The sequence below is a fragment of the Diabrotica undecimpunctata genome, chromosome 4, assembly GCF_040954645.1.
Source record: "Diabrotica undecimpunctata isolate CICGRU chromosome 4, icDiaUnde3, whole genome shotgun sequence".
Lineage (NCBI taxonomy): Eukaryota > Metazoa > Arthropoda > Insecta > Coleoptera > Chrysomelidae > Diabrotica > Diabrotica undecimpunctata.
In genome coordinates this window covers 62,902,556-62,923,294 of record NC_092806.1, presented here as the reverse complement: position 1 = coordinate 62,923,294, position 20,739 = coordinate 62,902,556, and the positions used below count along the sequence as shown (strand labels likewise).

Genomic DNA, 20,739 nt, shown 5'->3' with positions numbered 1-20,739 from the left:
ATTAAAGAGTTGGTATAATTCGAAATTAAATCTTTTTCGCCACTGCCCTTAATCGTTTATAGCTTTAAATATTTTGCGGAGTATCTTACGCTAGAATATTCCCAGAAGTCTCTCATCCTTCTGCGATAGAGTCCATGTTTCCGCCCCGTATGTGAGGACCGGCCTCAGCAGTGTTTTGTATATAATAATTTTAGTTTATCTTTGGATATTTCTTGTGTGGAATTGTTTTTGGAGGCCATAGTATGCCCTATTTGTAAGGTTTATTCATCTTTTAATTTCTTCGCTAGCGAGTATGTGAAGCTGTCAACACGTTCAAAGATATGACTTCCAAATGCTGTTTCCTGTTCCTCATTTGCTATAAGATCCTTAGTAACCAACATGTGCTTGGTTTTGTCTTCGTTGATGTCTAGATAGAGCTGTTTCGCCGCCGTTTCTAATTCTAGGAAATATTGCTCAACATTTCGCTTTCTACGCCCTATTATGTCAATGTCATCAGCGTATGCTAAGATTTGTATCGATCTATTGTAAATAGTATCGCCGTCTCTAATTCGTGTGTCTCGGACTGCCTTTTCCAAGGCAATGTTCCCCTTGTCTGAGTCCATCTTTTATCTCAAAGGATCGAGAATTTTTTCCTTGTATCCTAACGCTGGCTTTTAAATTAGACATTGTCATTCTCGTTAATCGGATAAGTTTTTCTGGTAAACCAAACTCACCACTGATTGGTATAAGTAGTACTGTTCTCTTGACACTGTCGTATGCGGCCTTGAAGTCGACGAATAGGTGATGGGTTTCAATGTTAAATTCTGTTTTCTCGAGGATCTGCCTTATTAAATGAATCTGGTCAATTGTTGATTTTTCTGGAGTAAATCCGGTCTGGTGTTTTCGAACCATGCCAACTGTGTAAACGTGTAGCCTTTCGTAGATAATATTTGCTAGTATTTTGTAAGCAGTTGTTAATAGGGTTATACCTTTGTAGTTCTCACATTGGAGGTGATCGCCTTTTTTATGTAACGGGCATATCACGCCTTGAAACCATTCACAGGGCATGGTCTCATTTTGCCAGGCAAGAAGTAAAAGTTTATGCAGTGCTTGTCGCAGGTTGTCGCCACCATTCTTGTAGAACTCACTACAAATTTGATCAGTTCCTGGTGCTTTATTATTTTTAAGTTGTTTAATGGCTTGGGCAACCTCTTTAGTGGTAGGTGGTTTTTCGTTTGGGTTGAATAGATTCCAATAATTTCGATCTGCTACTGTATTATCTGCTTCTTCGATACACTGGCTGTTAAATTTTGCGTCTAAAAATTCAACCCATGGGTTTAAGATTGAGACTTTATCACTTAGGATATTTCCTTCTCCATCCTTATAGTTCCCTATTCTTGTCTTAAACTCTTTACTCATTTTGTTTACATTTCTGTAGAACTTTCTAGTTTCGTTTTGATTTCTTAACCATTATATGTTTTCTAACTGCTTTTCTTCACATTGCCTTTTTTTTCTTCTATGTAATCTTTTTTCTTCCCTTTTTAGGGTCCGGATTTCTCCTTTGCTCTTCTTGTGCATCTAGCTTGATTTGTCTTTAGGTATGCTCTAATTTTGTTGCTTCTTGGCACTCCTCGTCAAATTATTCGTTTTGTCTAACTGGTTTGGTTTGCCCCAATATTTCCGATGCCTTCTTTAGGTTTGATATTCTTCCTCTGATTTTTGCGATTACAAGAAAGTGGTCACTATCTATGTTTGGACCTCGGTAGCTTCTGACATCCATGAGATCGGAAGAATGCCTTGCATCTATTAGGATATGATCTATCTGGTTAACGGTTTCGTTGTCAGGTGATTTTCATGTTCCTTTGTGGATTATTTTATGGGGAAATCTTGTTTTTCCTACTATGTTTTTGGTGCTTGCAAAATTTATTAGTCTCAACCCATTATCATTTGACTCTTCATGCAAGCTCTCACATCCTATGACGTGGATGTGAGACGTGGACACCGATCATATTCTCTATCTAAGATGTCGGAGAATTCATCTTTTTCGTGGTATTCCTTTTCTTCCGTGAGTACGTGTTCACTAAGTAAGCTATAGTTAAAGAATTTTCCTTTAAGACGTAGATAACATATTCTGTTGTTCATGGGTTTAAAGTTATGGACTAATTGCTTTCCTTTTTTGCTGACTAGAAAACACTGCCAAACTCGTGTCGGGTGCTATGTCCGCTATAGTATATATTGTAGTTTTTTCTCTCAATAATTCCTGAACCAGTTTGTTTTATCTCTTAAATCGCTATTACGTCGGCTTTTATTTTATCCAGTTCTTGTGTTAGCAATTTAGGAGCGCCTGTGGCATAAAGGGTTCGTACGTTCCATGTGCAGATCCGTAAATCGTTATTCCTTTGTCGTTTGCTAGGTCGTCGTGAATTAAATAGTTCGGCTTTTACCTAGGTCGTTAACCTTTTGCCCAACCCCCTAATCTTCGAAGGACCATTTCTCCTGCTCTCGTTTGCCCTGACTCTGCTTTCCACTGTGGTTGATTACCACAATCTTCCACAGAGTTGCTCAGGTTACCGCGTGGAGGTGAGAGTCGGAATTGAATAGGAGAGGATAGTTACGCTAAAAGGATACAGCGTCATATTTGCGAATCACTTCTCCATTTAAACCCAAATCCATAAAGATCTAATGTATGTCTTAATTATACTCTCAATACTTTGCAAGTATCATCAGAAAACAGCAATTTCATTTATAGGAGTGACATGTATTAGCTAGACTGGGAACTTTTTATTTTTATTGTACTCATCTTTTAATAAAGTATTTGGATCGAAAAGAATATACCTACTATCTCATGAGATTTTAAAGTATACTTGAAATTTATTAATTAGAACTCAATTATTGGAATATATTTATATATATATATATATATATATATATATATATATATATATATATATATATATATATATATATATATATATATATATGAAAAAGTTTTAAATGTACCTTTGTACATCATATTATGTCGTAACAATATCAGAATCAGGATAATACTAATAATGACGACGCAAGTAACGGCAGATTAATTTGGTGTGTGTTTCTCATTATAGATTATGAACAAACTTATATAACGACATAATAGCTTGTGTATATGTCTTAGATTAAGAAACCGGCATACCAACAAAAAACAATATTTATCGTAGGTCTTCCGTATTTACTTACAAAGATTAGATGTTTTTTGAGTGTAGCTAAGTTTCTAAATGTGAATATCATTCTGGTAATATTGATAAGAGTTCGTTTATCTTTATTACAGTATACAAAATAATTGGATAGGAATTATCTTACGAAAGTGTGCAACCGTTTTAGTTTATTTATTTGATTATTGTGCTTTCAGTTTTAATGTGGTTAGGATTAGGTCAGGAGTTTGACAAACAGTGACTGAGTGGTGAGTGGTTTTTGAATCATAGAAAAAGTAAAAAGCAAAAGATGTAACTATTTACGAGCAGTATGTAAAACAGGTCTCATTATCAATTTCTATTGTAAGAAAACGGTGGTGTGAATTTTACTCTAGTGCACCAAATATCTACTTATACTGAATGGGCCATTTGTTTGGTGTCCCTAGTTGTTATTTGGGAAATATGGATAGAAAGGTAAAACACGTGTTTTTGTTTTCTAAACATGTTAGACACGTGAGGTTTATGATTTTTTCGTGTAATTTTTTCTAAACGTTGGAACCAAATTTCGACAAGGTAGAGAGTATTTTAAATGTAGTGGCGGTAATTTCTCGGAACAGTAAAGCCTGAGCTAACAAAGCAGTGGCGTTCAAAAAACTACTTACAATTTAAATCAAATTTTTAAAGATGGGTAAATACAATGTATTAAACAATAACATCAGATTATATTTATCAATATTGTTTTACATATATGTATGTGAAACCGTAAATACGTATTACAGTATTAATAAATATTAATTACAGAGATTCTTTTAACTTTAAAAACCGTTATTATTTATATTATAACTCACTGAAGCTACACAAGGTTAAATAGAAGAATAGACGAAAATATGGTTATAAAGTAAAAAAATAATACATACATTTAATACAGTTTTGAAAACTTGTATTAAAATAGGTACATCATAATGTATAATTACGTTATTCATTTTCATAATCAGATGCACTGTCTTCGTCGCTAGAATAATTGAAATCAATCCTTAATTCTTCAGTAATTACATCTATGGGACGTTCATTTTCCAAATACGCATCTTCGATCTTAACAACATGTTCACACACACTTTCTTCCAGTTATCCACAGTTTCTCTAGCAAATTCCTGTTTTACCAACACATACGTCTTCTAACTTAAAATAAACATTTTGTTATGCAACTCCATTTTTTATTTTCACCCAAACCATTTCTATGGGGTTCAAGTCTGGATGATATGGCGGTAGCTTTAAAGAAACATATGTTTGTTTCGTTTGATGATTTTATACAATTGCGGTTTTAATATTGACCTTACAAATGGTAAATTTTTCGGTCAACCAAGATATCATCCGTTTTTTAGAATTACTGGTGGGTACTTTATTAATTTGTACATTATGAAATGGCACATTATCATTAACAACAAGAGATCCTACAGGCAAATTGGGGATTAACTGTTCTTTGATCCATTTTTCTTAATGTTCTGAATTCATATCATTAATATAATCTCATGTCTTGGCTTCTAATTTAAAAAATTAAAAGGGCATTCTGTATAAAACCCATCTCCCCACCAGCATTTACGATAACCAACCTACTTCCTTTTGAAATGTTTTTGAACAATCCTTCGCCACTGTCATCTGTCCATCTATTTGGCGTAGTGTGTCCTGCAAGTACATAGGTTTCATCAACATATAGAATTGACTTACCTTCGCTTGTGTAATATTTAATTTTGTCCCAAATACTTAATGAGTAGAGCACGAACGTCATTCCCTTGAATTAATAAACGTCGATGATCTTTCGTTTTCTTCCATTTAAATCCCAAATCTTTAAAAATTCTTTAGAGAGAACTTACACTTCCAGTCCACTCGTACACCTTGTTTGCAAAAGCCTCAATGATACAGGAGAACGTTCAGTCTCATGAAATCGGTGAATGGTATTTATAATAAACTGTTTGTCGTATTCTCTCAAGTCTGTCTGTCTGTCTGTAAAGATACTCCAGTAGCTTCGCTCACACGTTGTTTAATATTGGTTCCATTATCTTCAGGAAATGGTATTTGTATATCTTTAAATATATTGTAAACTATTCCTTTGGATTCTGGTGCCAATCTGATCTATTTACTCGTACTACACTCAACCATCTCCATTCTACAAAATAGTTCTAATACGCGTGTTAACACCTTTCCTTTTGAGACTCGACAACATAATGTTGTAATACGAACTCGTTTTAAATCCAGTGACTAGAAATTCTCGGAAATAATTCTTATGAGTTCTTTGTATACCCTTAATGAGTCGTTAAGGAGTCATTAATAATGACTTTAAAATTACGGTTTTAAGGTAACCGATACTAAATTAAAAATTTGGCAATTTTTACCAAACTTCACTGACTATCAATTAAAGATGGTATTATATAAAAGATGGTATATGGTATTGTTAAAATTTTGAAAAAAACTATCACAAATATTCATATTTTAACACTGCCACTACTGAACATTTTTACTAAGTTGCTGATTTAACTAAAAAGTTTGGTATCGATAAAACAATCTGTGTAAAATCAAACTCTATTATTTAAGTGAGTAATCGTTTTGTAATTAGTGCGGTTTCAAATATAAAACAATCTTCTCAAATTGTTTCATATTGCAACGCCACTGCATGACTCTTATCATAGATATTCCATTATTGTCTGCGCGATAAACTATTTTCTGAAAGTGCTCGCCACTGGATTTGAAGTACCATCTAAAACATAAAATAATGGATGTTTTCGGGTCGAAGGGACGCCAACCAAAATGATCATATTTTACTATCAAAACATTGTTAAAAATAAAACCAAGATGCCAGGTCATGTAGGAGAGCTAATGCCGATTCGGATCACATATTGGGCATAGTAACAGTGAAAATGGAAATAGCAGGAAAAGAATAGGAACAAAATAGAAAAAGAAATTGGGACCTAGGCAAGCTAAAGAAATAAAAAAATTAACTAGTAAATTTGCAGAAGATTAGACAGAATTAACAAGAACATTAGAAACTTATAGAGGAAAATAGAGGAATAGAAGAAACATTAAATGAATATAAGAGGATAAAACAAGAAACGGCCAAAGTATACAAAATAAAGAAATCGGAATGGATGAAAGAGCAGATGGAGACAATAGAAGCAAACAACCAAGACAACATTTGAGTATGTAAAGAGTGTTGCAAAAAACTGTAATGGCAAAAATCAGCACAGACATTTAGATTCATGACTACACTAACATATAAAAACTGATAACTCTAGACATAGAGGATGAAAAAGGTAGATACTCCTGATTACTAGGTTCTCCTGAATTTACTAAGGTAGTAGAATGACTAAAAACAGGGAAGCAGCAGTGCCGGACGAAATCAATAATGGGTTAATCGAAAGAGGAGGGGAGAATTGGATGCGACAGATGTATGAACTAATAACAAATATTTGGGAGAAAGAAACCATGCCAAATGATTGGAGAAAAGGACAAATAATAGATGTCTATAATAAAGAAGACCCCAAAGAACACCATCAATTACAGAGGAATTGTGCTACTGAATAATCTTTAAAAAACAGGTTGCAAACTACATAGCAGAAAGGTTAGGTCAATACCAGCAGGACTTCCGAAAGGGAAGGTCAACTATAAATCTCATTCACTTATTAATGCAGTCAACTGAACAATGCTACGAATTATGACATAGATCTACACTACTGTTTATAGAATTCCAACAGGCCTTTACCTCAGGAACCAGGCACCAATTGTTAGTAGAAATAAAAAACATGAAAATACCAGGAAAAATAATTAGCCTAATAAAATAGCAATGGAAAACTCGATAGCAGAGGTAATAGCAGATTATGATAAAACCGAAAAGAACACCAACATAGCTTTGATAATCCTTATAAAAGAGACCAACTCCAGAGTGTTAAAAATAAACGAGGATAAAACGAAGTAAATGCTGGTCTCTCGAAGCAAGAGTAACATATATTTCATACAGATAAAACAGTATATTTTATGTTGGAGAAAGTAGAAAGATTAAAATATTTGGGGGTAATGGTTGACAAATAATCGATCCACTGAAATAGGTGAAAGAATAACTGCAGGAAACAAAATGTACTGGAACTACCAAAAATTACTAAGGGATGGGGACATCGGTAAAAAACAAAATTATGATATAGAAAGCTGCAATTAGGCCAGTCACCGAAGTGCAGATGGTAGGAATCAGGTCAGGGATGATATTCATAAGATGAATATACATACCTGGAGAGAAAAAATTAAGTACAAAAAGGATTGGAGTTCAATTACAAATCGAGCCAAAGCACACACCAACCTATGACGGAGAAAAATTGCAAACAGCGAAAATGCGGTTTGATCCCCCGCAAAGGAGTACGACCGTCAATCCAATATAAATTAAGGATCACTCAGAAGAGTGGTGGGTTTTTTCGGTCAAAAGGTGGAGAAAAAAGACAAAGTTGATGGCTACTTCATCTATTTATTGAAGACGTTTCGCTTTGTTAATCAGAAAGCATCATCAGTTCATCTAAAAAGAACAATGTGAAAAAAAAAACCACAAAAGCATGAAAAAGTTGTTACATGTGTTACCTTAAAAAGATATGTAGCAGTCAGTGATATTAAAGTTGTAAAGACACTTAAGTAAATGGACATTATACGATTACGATGTATATATATATTTAGGGATTCTACAGTATTCACTGCCTTCCCTCGCTCAACCGTTTCCATCTCTCTCTGTTGTTCCATTCTCCATCGTTTAGTCCTTTCTTACTCATGGCGTCGTCTACTTCGTTCCTCCAGGATTTTCGGGGTCGTCCTCTTTTCCTCCTTCCTATGGGGCTCCATTCGGTTATTCTCTTTATCCATCTGCTGTAGCTAGCTCTTCTTACATGTCCATACCACTTTAGTCTTTTTTGTTCTATATATGTTAGTATGTATAAACTAACTAAATATATACGATTACGATGTATAAACAATAAATTGAACTAAATAAGTTAACAATTTGTTCAAACTAAGCACAGCAAAAAGAACATGTGGTTTTGTTTTTTATATAAAAATGTATAAGTAAAAAAACATTGAAAAAGAGAATGAAGAACTAAGAAAATCATAGATGCACTTCCAACAATACAGCAATAGTTATGATTTTAACTTTAGGTAGCATTATTATGATAATTAATATTGAAATTGAATAATTTATTGTATAATCAAATTACCACTCCTGGCTTCTTCCCGGCAGCATTCAAGAAGCCAGGAGTAGTAATTTCATTATACATTAAATTATTTAATTTCAATATTAATTAACATAATAATGCTACCTAAAGTTAAAATCAAATCATAACTATTGCTGTATTGTTGGCAGTGCATCTATGATTTTCTTAGTTCTTCATTCTCTTTTTCAATGTTTTTTTACTGATGATGCTTTCTGATTAAGAAAGCGAAACGTCTTCAATAAATAGATGAAGTAGCCATCAACTTTGTCTTTTTTCTCCACCTTTTGACCGAAAAAACCCACCACTCTTCTGAGTGATCCTTAATTTATATATATATATATATATATATATATATATATATATATATATATATATGCCCTTTTTTCAAGAACATCTATTGAATGTATGTTGAAAAATGCTTTGAAAAGAAACAAAGAGCTCAGCTTGTCCTACAACTATATTTGGAGAAAAAAATTTAAGTCACATTCCTATTTTTTAGTTCCCCAATAAAAAGTTTATTTTAATAAGGATTGTCTAATACTATTTTTACTGTCTTCTATAAAAGTTTAAGGAAAAATATATATTTCAAGTATATTTAAAACAACTTTCATTGAATTTTTACAAATATTTACTATCTCTGGCAATGATTTTTGAATTGACTGTTAAAAAGTGTAATAAAAGTTCGTATATCACGCCTTTTGCAATATTAAATAAAAAAAATTATCTTGTCTCTTCACATATTGAATGTGTATTTTGTTTCAGATCAGCACGGCGGAGCATGCAGCAAGACCCCAGTAGTTCACCGGCAACAGCAGATACCCCTGCTGAATTTTCTCTCTTCACCAGTCCGAAGGACGACAGCGATCTCTCTCCTCAGTACATCCCCGCTGAAAAGTACGAATTAGAACGTAAGGCGATGTACGACAATCTCCTCAGACCGAATTCCCCCAAGGAGACCAACACGCAATCTAACCAACGAGTACCACTCGAGAGGAAAGCCAAGTCTCCCAAAGAGAGCGCTAGTATAATAGAAACTGTCAAGGAGGAAGCGGATGAGTGTACTGGTAAGTGCATGTAGTCAAAAATGTTTCATTCTGTTTTACAAGTTAGTCTTAAGTTTAAAATTATCAAATACCACATACATATCTTAATCATTTTAATAGCTTTCTAGTTACAAGTATTATACCTAATACTCAGTTACCTTTTTCTTCGATTTCTTCCTGGGAGATTTTAATCTGAGCTATGTTCTATTTACTAGAATTGTTTTGTGTAATACTTAATGAGGTCGCTGATTAATATTTAATTTAAAATAACGAAAAGTGCAATATGTGTAAATGGGGTAGTTCCTTTGTTCTTAGGACCTCCGGGCATAGCAATAAATTAAGCTTAAAATGTCATTGTAAACTTTCTGTACAAAGGACGGCTACGTTTCCTTAAAGAATCTAAAGTGTTTTGGGTTGATGAATAGTTTCCCAAAAACACGTTTTTTTCAGACAAGTGAATTCTCAGAACATAAGGTCATATTCTGAATAATAAAAATAAAGTATTTAAATAAGTCTGGAACACTTTTCCAAACAAGAATATTGGTCGTTTCTTCTAGAGATTTTTTCTACACAGCGACCCTCAGATAATATATTTTGACTGGATTACCATATCGGTAAGAACTGGGTTATTATCTATTACCGACCTGATAATCTATCTTGGAGAAGCATTGTCTACAATGTTTTCTACTTGAAGAGGCAGACGATCATGATAGTATTTATTAGATAATAAAAATCTTATTTTTTCCTGTCACAAAAAGCTTATTAAAAAATTTTCCCTGTAATTGTTTTGGGTTTGTTTACTGATGTATTCTGATATTTTCCAGCTACTGGTGACGATACGGAAAACCAAGCAGAAGAGGATATGGAAATAGACATTCCATCTGTGTCGGCAGTAGTCGTTGAAAATAATATTCCCCCTATGGGGGACGAGGAAGAGGAAGAGGAGGAAGAAGACGAAGTCGACGGACAAGATGTCGAGATGGATGAAGTCGGTGATAGTTCGGTACATGCAGACACAGAAAAGTATCAGGAAATAGAGGAAGCTGAACCCGAAGCCGAACTTGAACCAGAGCCTGAAGCTGAGCTAGAACCTGAACCAGAGCCCGAGCCCGATCCTGAGCCAGAGAATGAACCTGAACCTGAACCAGAACCAGAACGGCATAGTAGATCTATAATAGAAGAGGACTGGAGTACTGATTCGGATTCCAATAGTACTGCTCCTGAGATGGAGGTGAAACAAATTTTACCTGATCCTAATTATAAAGTAAGTAATATATTTTTGTATAGCGGAATATTTATTATTTTTTGGATTTATAGATTCTATAGAGATAATTATTCTACTATTTTACTTTAAGAATCTAAACACCTTAAATATCGTGAACAGAATGAATCATTAATTGGAGAGAAAACTCAAGAAAACGGCATTTATATGCTGAAGAATATTATTGCTCCGTAAATGGAGAGACTGGTTTGATTGAACACGCAGTGAACTGTTTTAACGAAATTGCTATCGCATACAATTAATTTCTAACTGATTTTTAATGAGTGACTCTACCTTTGGGATTCGTTGGTGGATTGCCTAACTCACGGTGACACTGCCTAGGATTGGGAATGGCCTAGTCATTCATTATCGTAAGGAAAAATGTTACTACGGAAAAAGTCTCGGAGAGGACAGTATTACCGTCGACGACTCAGTTATAGAGATATGGATTATGTATTCAATACAAATAACGTTCTCACACTAAATAAACCAGGAGCCAAGCATTGTTGGTCAAAGAACGAAATACAAATTAGTACCAGTAGCAGTACAAGAAATCAAACGGCTATGAAGCAGAAAAAAAAAGAACGCAATACTATACAGTGGACAAGAAAGCGAAATACAAGAATTTTGAGTAATTTTTTTTGTTGATAATAAGATCAAGTAAGTACATTATCTTAGATTACCAGGAGATCTTAAATAAAAGATACCCCACAAGAAATGATCATACACCACAAATACTAAGAATCCGGCAACAGAGACCAAGAACAAATCAAGCACCAAATGAGGCAAGCAGTATAGAAAACTTCTCCCAAACATTAGGTACGTATGCCAGTGCCACCAAAACAACGAGACCTATGACAAAACAGCAAAATGCGCCAGACACAACCCAAAATAGTAGCTTTACACAATACTTACAAGATATAGTAGAACAGCAATAAGCCAACTAGTCCAGGAAATCAGAGAACTTAGAGAAGAGTTCAAACAGGCCATCACAAATAAGTGTAATGGCTAAGCTACTTACTATAGCACTATGGAACGCAAACGGCATAAAGCAACACAAACACGAAACAAAATTGACATACTGTTAGTCTTTGAAACACACCTTACCTCAAAAACTAGCAGCGGAATCCCAAATTTTGACGTATACAATGTAGCGCCTCTAGATGTGGACAGACTAGACAGAGCTGGAGCGGCAGTATTAATTCGAAATGGAATTATACACTACCTCCTTAAGAAACTAGAAAAAAATGACATGCAGGCAACCAGCATGGTAATAGAGGATTTGAATATACCCATTACAATAACAGCGGTGTATTGCCCACCAAATTAACAAGCAAATAAAAAAATGTTTACAGAGTTATTTAGAAATAACGGCAACAGATTCCTAGCAGGAGGCGACTATAACTCTAAACACACAAGCTGGGGATCTCGACTAACAGCTCCAGGAAGAGGAAGAAAACTGTATCAAGTCATTCAAGAACTACACCTAAATCATCTGTTCGTCTATACACCAACCTACTGACCTACAGATCCTCAGAAATACCCAGATTGCCTTGACTTCTTTATAACCAAAGAATTCTCCAACAAATACCTGACTATCGAAATCTAATTATGATATTGCCTTAGATCATACAGCAGTAATAACTACGATTCATACAAACATCCAAGAAAAACCAAAACCACGAATACTCCACAATCAAGCTACTAACTGGAATCTGTTTACAGAAATATTAGAAAATGAAGTAAGCCTAAACATATCTTTAAAAACACACCAAGAATTGGAACACCAAGCACACAAATTTACAGAATTAATACAGTATCCCTCGTTGTAATCAACTCCACCATTGTTCAGAACCCAAAACAGAAGTCACTGCCTTCCTAGTCGTTTTGAGTGTCTTACGTATGCGTTCAACTGAAACGTAATTTCTTGTGACCAGCAGTAATCTTCCATCATTCGTATATCCCAACGACCGTAAAAATTACTCTCTTTCTACTTGAAGTCTTGATCAAATCGCTCTCCCATCTCTTTGCCGAATGCACCTACATTTTCTGGGAAATAATTTAAATGAGAAAACAGGAAGTGTAATTTCAAGCTCATCAATCAGCTTAGTTTTAAAAAAAAAAATTAGCATTGTTGATACTTTGTACTTACGTTTTGTATTCTGCATGTCGATAATTTCCTAGAGAATTGTGAATTACTTGTTTAAAATTAACCCATGCTTATTAGTCTGTGTCACAGTTTTCTTAAAATTGTCATCTTTTATTAACTTCCTATTGTCAGGGCCTAGGTGGGTTTGCACAGTGTCACAGTTTTCTTAAAATTGTCATCTTTTATTAACTTCCTATTGTCAGGGCCTAGGTGGCTTTGTTTGCCTGCTTGTGAACTGAAAATGGTTTCTAGGGGTTGATTGGTTTTGGGATGTGTGGATTTGGGATTATTTTAATTGGATTGTTAGGTCTGAGGTTGTTGAAATATGGTTTTATGAGTCTGGGATTTCGAAATTTAGATTTTCCGTTATACTGGGTGACAATCATACAATCGGGAGCCGGATGTTTTTAGAACACATAGTACGAAGCTTGAGGGGATGAGAGTGGGACAAGCGCGGCGTTACTACCTCGGTAGTAGTGTGCCATTTTAGTAAACATGGAGCAGTGGACCGTAGAATATCGCACGTTTGCATACGATACGTTTATACGAAATCAAGAATCAGTGATCACTACACAACGGTTTTTTCGCACTCGCTTTAATATTGGTTGGCACGGAGCGGTTCCATCTCGCAACAATCTTAAGATGAATAAAGAATTTTATAACAACAGGCAGTGTCATGAAAAAAAAGCAACAAGGTCCGAATAGAACAGTAAGAACTCCTGTAAACATATAGCGAGTGAGAAATGCTGTCGTTAGAAGCCCTACACGGTCCGCCCGAAAACATGCAATTGAGCTAAACATTAATCAGGAATCGATAAGAAAAACGTTGCAGAAGGACCTAATATTTCACCCCTACAAATTGCAGAAATTAATGGAAAGAGATGTTGAACAACGTGAGGATTTCTCTACAAGAATGCTAGTTCTTTTGGAGGATAACTTAGGTCAGCATCTTCTAATGAGCGATCAAGCTCATTTACATTTGGACGGAATAGTTAATAAATAGAATTATAGGTACTGGGCTCCTGAAAACCCACGAAATCTCGATGGCGCCCTTTACATTCACAAAAAGTCACAGTGTGGTGTTTCATTGGTCCGACTGGCATTATTGGGCCATATTTTTTCGAAGAGGTTGGCCATACCGTCACCGTTAATTCTATTCGCTACGTTGACATGATCCAAAAGTATCCTACGTTTCGGAGATTTGCCGTGGCCTCCAAGGTCTCCAGACCTGTCAATTTGTGATTTTTTTCTATGGGGGTATTTAAAGAGTCGTGTATATACTAGCAAGCCTCGTAATGTGATCGAGTTGAAGAACGCAATTTGCCAGGAAATCCTGACTATTGATCTAGGGATGTTAGAGCGTGTTATGGAGGATTTCATAAAGAGGATCGAAAACTGCATCCAACGTGATGATCACCATCTTGATGACATCATTTTCCATACTTAATTAGATTGTAAATGCCATTATATAAGCTTCATTTTGATGTTAATAAAATAGTATTTTCTTCCAAATTTCTTGTGTACCATTTAGTTCAAAATCGTCATATTGTCAATTGTCACCCTGTACTATATAATCATATGGTTTGTAGGTTTTTTAAACTAAGAATCTTTAAAATGTGGTATCTCAGCGAAAAAACAAGCTATATGAGTAGACTCAACGTCATTTTAAAGATGGAGGCCTATACTTTAAGTTGATTATAACAGTTTCTGCAAAAAATGTTTCTGTGGGTTACGATGCTGCATAACCTCAAATACGTGAGAAGCCGCTATTTTGCGGTTTTAGATTAAGATATCTCAGACATCAGAGCCAATTTGGAGCTCAGATTCGCATCCACCGTACAAAAAACCTTCTAAAAAGTATATTCTGATCATAAGCACGTGGCTGAAATGGTGAAATTTTGATTATATTCATATGGTTTGTAGGTTTTTAAAAACTAAAAAAATTTTAAAATGCGATATCTCAGCGAAAAAAGAACATATATGTGTAAACCATGGACGTATAAACATAGACAACGTCATTTAAAAGACTGCGACTTATATAAGATGCTTATAACAGTTTCTGGGAAAAATTATATTACGATTCTACATAACCTCAAAAGCGGTCAAAAACCGCTTTTAGGTTACGCTATCTCAGAAATCAGAGCCAGTTTGGCATTTTGGAGCTCAGATTTGGATTTAGCCTGTGTTATCAACAAAAAGCATAGAAAGGGTAATGACTGAACTAATGAAATGAAAGTGTAAATTTTGACTGGATTTTATTACATTATACTATAGCTTGGAAATTGATCACAAATTTATTCTTATTATGACAATCTAAAAATCATTTGTTTGAACCAAATGGCATACTTTTATTTGAAGTCTTATAAGGTCTATTCCATGAATATACGACTGTTTTCATATAAAAACAGAGTCGTATATTCATGGAATAGACTGTAATCTTAAACATAATAGATCTGGTTAATTAAACATCAAAATCATAATCATAACTTCGTCAAACTACAGACTTTGTTGAAACTTTTGTTCCGTTTAGACTAATCACAAACCAACCTTAACAGTCATTCTGCGTAATTGCATAGATAGTTTCAACGAATTGTAAAAATCATTGTAATGAAACTCAATTAATTATTGGGATTTCAGTTCTAACTTGCAAGCTTGAAATCAGGCTTGCATTCCGAAAGTAAATACTTATCCACTCATCATTTACTTTTGAAATATGATGAAACTAATATTCAATAAGTTGTGCTTTGTGCTTACTGCATTTTAAATAGGTTCTAAAACTATTTTCTTCTGAAAAAATGGGAATTGGATCTGTGAAAAAAAACGGCTAACGAAAGGTTTTAATAAAAAATTATTATTAATAATTGTCATTTATAAACAAGGAATTTCACAAAATTGGAGAAAAGAAACAACATAACACTAAACAATCCAGAAATGTTCATAAGAAGTGTTTTGAGGATGAAAAAATACCACATCAACACATCACATCAACATTCAAAACAACCAATACACAACTATTATGTCAAAAATCAAACCAAACAACACACAGAAAAGATCAAAAACTGCATTTATAAAATAAAAAGTGTCAGTATAAACGAGCTTGAATCATACATCAAAAGACTTCAACAGATCCCAGATATGCAAGCATGCCTGAGACAATGAGTCAATAATTAATCAGACAATAGCTATGACAGAAAAAGACTACAAAAAGAGAAAAATAAAAGAAGCAGCCCTAGTCTTACTTAATAAAGAAAAATCTGTAGTAAATCCATGAACAGAATGTAGCAGGCTCTGGTTCTTCTTCTTTAAGTGCCCTGTCCGTTGCGAACGTTGGCTATCAACATGGCAATTCTGATCTTGTTTGCGGCGCTTCTGAATAGTTCGACCGATGTGAGCCCGAACCACTTCCGCAGATTTTGGAGCCACGAGTGTCTTCTCCTGCCTGGCCCTCGCTTACTGTCTACTTTCCCCTGGACAATCAATTGCAGTAGACGGTACTTATCGTGCCTCAATATGTGGCCTAGATATTCAAGCTTTCTTTGTTTGATTGTGCTCACGATTTCTTTCTCCTTTCCGATTCTTTGGAGTACCTCTATGTTGGTGACATGTTCGGTCCAGGATATACGAAGAATGCGTCGGTACACCCACATTTCGAATGCTTCTAGGCTCTGGTTACCAATACTAAAAGAAGAAGTCAGTAACAAGAACATACCAACATTAATGGATTAGTAGAAGGTCAGAGACATATCATCTACAATTATATATACGAACCCCTTCCTATGTTAGTTGACCCAACGTTAGATTGATAAGAAAATTAAATTTTAGAGAACAAAAATAAAAACGCACCGTAAATTTTAGCAGTTTTATTGCATCGAGCAACATTTTTGAATTTTCTTATTATAGAAAATATTTTATAGTGAAAACTATTGATTTAACAGAATAATAATAAATTTAAAAAAAAAAACGCATAGAATATGTAATACTTATTAACAAAAAAAAATGTGAAAGTTTACCACTGAGTTACATCCCAATTATTTTTCATGACGTCCACAATTCTTCCAGGCATAGTTTTTACGAAGGTCTAACAAAATTCTAATGTAAACGAATCCCATATTTCTTGCAATTTTTCCTTCAATTCGTTGACGGACCTGGCAGGATGTTTTCTCAAAGCTTTTTTCATTTCGCGCCACAAAGTTTCTATCAGGGACAAGTCGGGACTGTTAGAAACCCATTCCAGAAGAGTATGCCATGGTCTTCAATCCATTATAAACTTTAAACTCTTTTTTGAGGTATGACAACCTGCGCCGTCCTGCCGGAGCACAAAATCTTCCGCTGATGTTAAACGGTGTTCCATAATCGGTAGAAGATATTCTTTTAAAATATTCAAATATTGGTCCATGTTTACAATCCCATCGATAAAATGTAACCATCCCACACCTTCAGACGACATGTTGCCCCAGATCATGACAGACGCAGGAAAGCTTCATTTTTCCTGCGAATGACGCGACTCCTACTGTCTGCACAACCAATGTATTGAATCCCATTGCAACTGAGTCAAATCTTTATGCTCTTTTGACCATTTTAGTCTATTTTTCTTTCGTACTAATTTTTTCAACTATAAAACTTACGTACCAAATCCTAATTTGTGGTCCTCTCGGTGACATTGTTGATCTAGAAACGTGTCTTCCAATAACGTCACTCCATAAAACGCCTAACTCCATATAATTTGCTCGTCGATTTTTCACTATAATGCGTCTTGATGCCCTTCGATCTGCTTAGGTTATTTTACTTTTTCGTACATTTCTAGGTTTTGTGACGACCGAAGCTGTAGTTTTGTATCTTCTGACTATATGTCAGTCACTATAGCGTGACAATTGCATCATATTTTCGATTTCCGAACTGGATTTTCCAGAATTAAAAAATCTAATAATGATTGAAGAAATTTTCTCATCGATCACTTTACCTCGACCTGTTGTACAATCCACAAACGGCAAAAAGCTTTACAATACTACATTTTACATTAACTGACAATATTATTGTTTTGATGTCATTTTTCCATACCCACATCTGGATTAAACGTCATCATCCTCATCATTGGTGCTACAGCCCTATAAAAGAGCCTCGACCTTCCCAAGTCTATTACGCCAGTCAGTTCTATAAATTGCCAACTGTTGCCAACGTCTGGATTAAACGTAATTATGAAAAAATCAACGCTTGTTGACATAAGTGCTTGTTGACATAATGCATAGCCAGGGTTTAGTAAATTTTTTTATTGTTGAAAATAAGTAAAAAACCATTAGGGTAATGTTTTTAATAAATATTAATAAAAATGCCATATTAATAATATGAGAACTTATAAAAACATGCAGAGTATAATTTGTCTATGGTAATCAACTTAAACTGCAAATTCCATAGGTGGGCCAACATATATGGGAAGGCCTCGTAATACATAAATACAAATGGCGAAAGTTCGATTGCAAGACATTTAATGTTCAGAGCCTACACCGTTTTAATAGGTGCCTAATTTCGTATTTTTTTTTTTTGCAGATTAATACCATAGAAGAGCATAAGTCAGAAATACTCGATAAAATTCTAGAGAAACCTCCGGACCCTACGCCGCCAGTCAAGCTCGTCATCTCGAAAAAAAAGGGAAGCATCTTCAAAAGTCGCACACTTGTAGACGATGGTGTAAGTAAAAAACGTCGTGCTCTGTATAAACATAAGTGGACGGACGATAATAAAGAACCTTCGAAAGAAAAAGAAGAGGGCGAAGGAGAGAGTTCGTCAAATCAAGAAGAAAAAGTCGAGGACTTCGACTTTAAAGAAGAGAATTTGGAGAGAGTGGTGAAAGAAGTAGATGAAGAGGAAATTACTAGTGTTAAGTGTACCAGAAATAATAAGGGGGTAAGTTATTTGACATTGAATTTTTATAGATTATGATGCCAGAAGTTCTCTGTGAATAAAACAACTGTTTTTTCTTTAATTTGATCAGACAAATATTTTTTTACAGTTCGTCAAAATAGCGTGGTTTGTTGGTAATATTATTACACTTAATTATCTTTTCTCTATCGTACCTTACTTTATTAAGTTTCGAATATAGACTTTTCTTATCTATTGGTCTCTAGCCAATGTTATTGCTATCCATATTGCATTTGCATGTTGCTTAAGATCGCAGCTTCATCTCATTTGGTGTCTTTCTATTCCTCGTTTATATCCTAAGTCGCCAAAATAGTATCTGCTTATTCCATGATGACTTTGTTTCTTTTTAGATCTTCAGATTTTAAATACAATACTCGATTTATCATGGATGTTTGCTCCTCTACGGGTGTATCAATATTTGTACTTTTCTAAATGCAACGTTTCATAGGATTGGCCTGGGCAGCGTTTGGTAAATTAAACTATGTATTTAAATCGGATCTATCCATATGCCTCAAAAGGAAAATCTTTGACCAATGTGTGTTACCTATACTCACTTATGGATCGGAAACAATAACACCCACAAAAAAGGTAGTTAATAAGATTCGCGTGACTCAGATGGCTATGAACCGCCAGATGTTGGGTGTCTCTCTGAGAGACCGAATCCCAAACGAAGAAATACGTCGTAGAACGAAAACAACAGACGCTATCGAAAAAATTGCGTCGTTAAAATGGAATTGGGCAGGGCACGTCGCCATATTATCAGACAACCGATGGACAAAACGTATTTTAGAGTGGAGACCAAGGCAAGAAGCATTACGGAGCAGAGGACGCTCACCAACTAGATGGACATACGATCTGATGCGTGTTAGCAATAACTGGATGCAACCAGCACAAGACAGAGACAGATGGAAAGAGCTGAGGGAGACCTATGTCCAGCAATGGACGCATGCAGGTTGATGATGATCATGAAATGCAATGTTTATAATAATTTTTTCTCTAGAAACATGGGAACTTTTCACCACCTTCCCCTCGTATATTTTTATCGGTTGTTTTTCCACTCTCTAATTATGCATATTGTTCTTTACACTTTGTTGTTATTTTTATTCGTGAATATATGTGAATGCCATTCCGATTTTTCTTGTTTGTCCAAGATTACCTACACTGCTCTCCCACACATTTGGTTTTTGACACCAGTTTCCATCGCCATAGTCCGTTTCTTATCCATCGATTAAGGAAGCCCGAGTTATCTATTTACATGGATAGCTCCATATGTTTTCCCAAGAACATTTCAATTTGCTACTATGTATTAAAGAACGTACAACTGCTTTTTTGTAGCTGGTTTTTCTTCTTTTTCTGTACCTTAATTAAATTTTTTATTTATCTGGACACAGATAATTAAATTTTCTTAGCTGAGACTGCTTTAAGTTTCATTTCTTCCTTTATAATTTCAAACATTTTCAAAATAAATACTATTCTATATTTTTTTCTTCCCTGGGACCGTCTAAGCCAAAAAGATCTCGGTTATCACTGAAGCTGAAGCTTATTGTGTTTGCTGCCCATTGTAATTTCCTATACCCAGTCTACATTTTTTTTTATCTTTAGAAGTTTGTACAGGTCTTTTGCTTGGTGTATTCTAAATATACGAGGGTGTCTTCTTGGTGACCCATATAGTTTTTGTCTTTTGTGGTCTCGCAATTGCATAATACGTGTGCAGTTAAGGTCTCCATTGTAAATTTCTATTTTATTCAGGAATTCTCTTACTGGTTCATGCGCGGTCAATATTCCTTGTTACTCAGTTTGTTCCTTCCCATATGGAGCAGTTCCTCTGTTCCTGTATATAGTCCACCAGTGAAGATTTTCCTATGTGCTTGTTTTGGGATTTTCTCCCAATATCGCTCATGACTTTCTCGGATCCCGTCCTCTACAGCCCTAGGTACCACAGCCTTTGCTACTCCCAAAGTCACAACCGGCCCGTTTGATCCGTTCG

At 34.9% G+C, this 20,739-nt stretch overlaps 1 protein-coding gene across 5 annotated transcripts in view; it reads left to right on the top strand.

The window, feature by feature from the left end:
• LOC140439587 (protein wings apart-like) overlaps positions 1–20,739 on the top strand; it is a 103,022-nt gene that overhangs the window by 39,371 nt on the left and 42,912 nt on the right. For 4 of the 5 annotated variants that reach the window (XR_011950655.1, XM_072529594.1, XM_072529593.1 and 1 more), the window contains 3 exons: positions 9,146–9,447; positions 10,251–10,690; positions 18,381–18,737. Coding sequence is in view for 4 of the 5 variants with exons in the window: in XM_072529594.1 (XP_072385695.1) it covers positions 9,146–9,447; positions 10,251–10,690; positions 18,381–18,737 (1,099 nt within the window). In the remaining variant the exon portion in view is untranslated. Of the gene's footprint in view, positions 1–3,300; positions 3,419–9,145; positions 9,448–10,250; positions 10,691–18,380; positions 18,738–20,739 lie in introns of those variants that run through there. The other variant, XM_072529596.1, reaches the window with a different exon arrangement.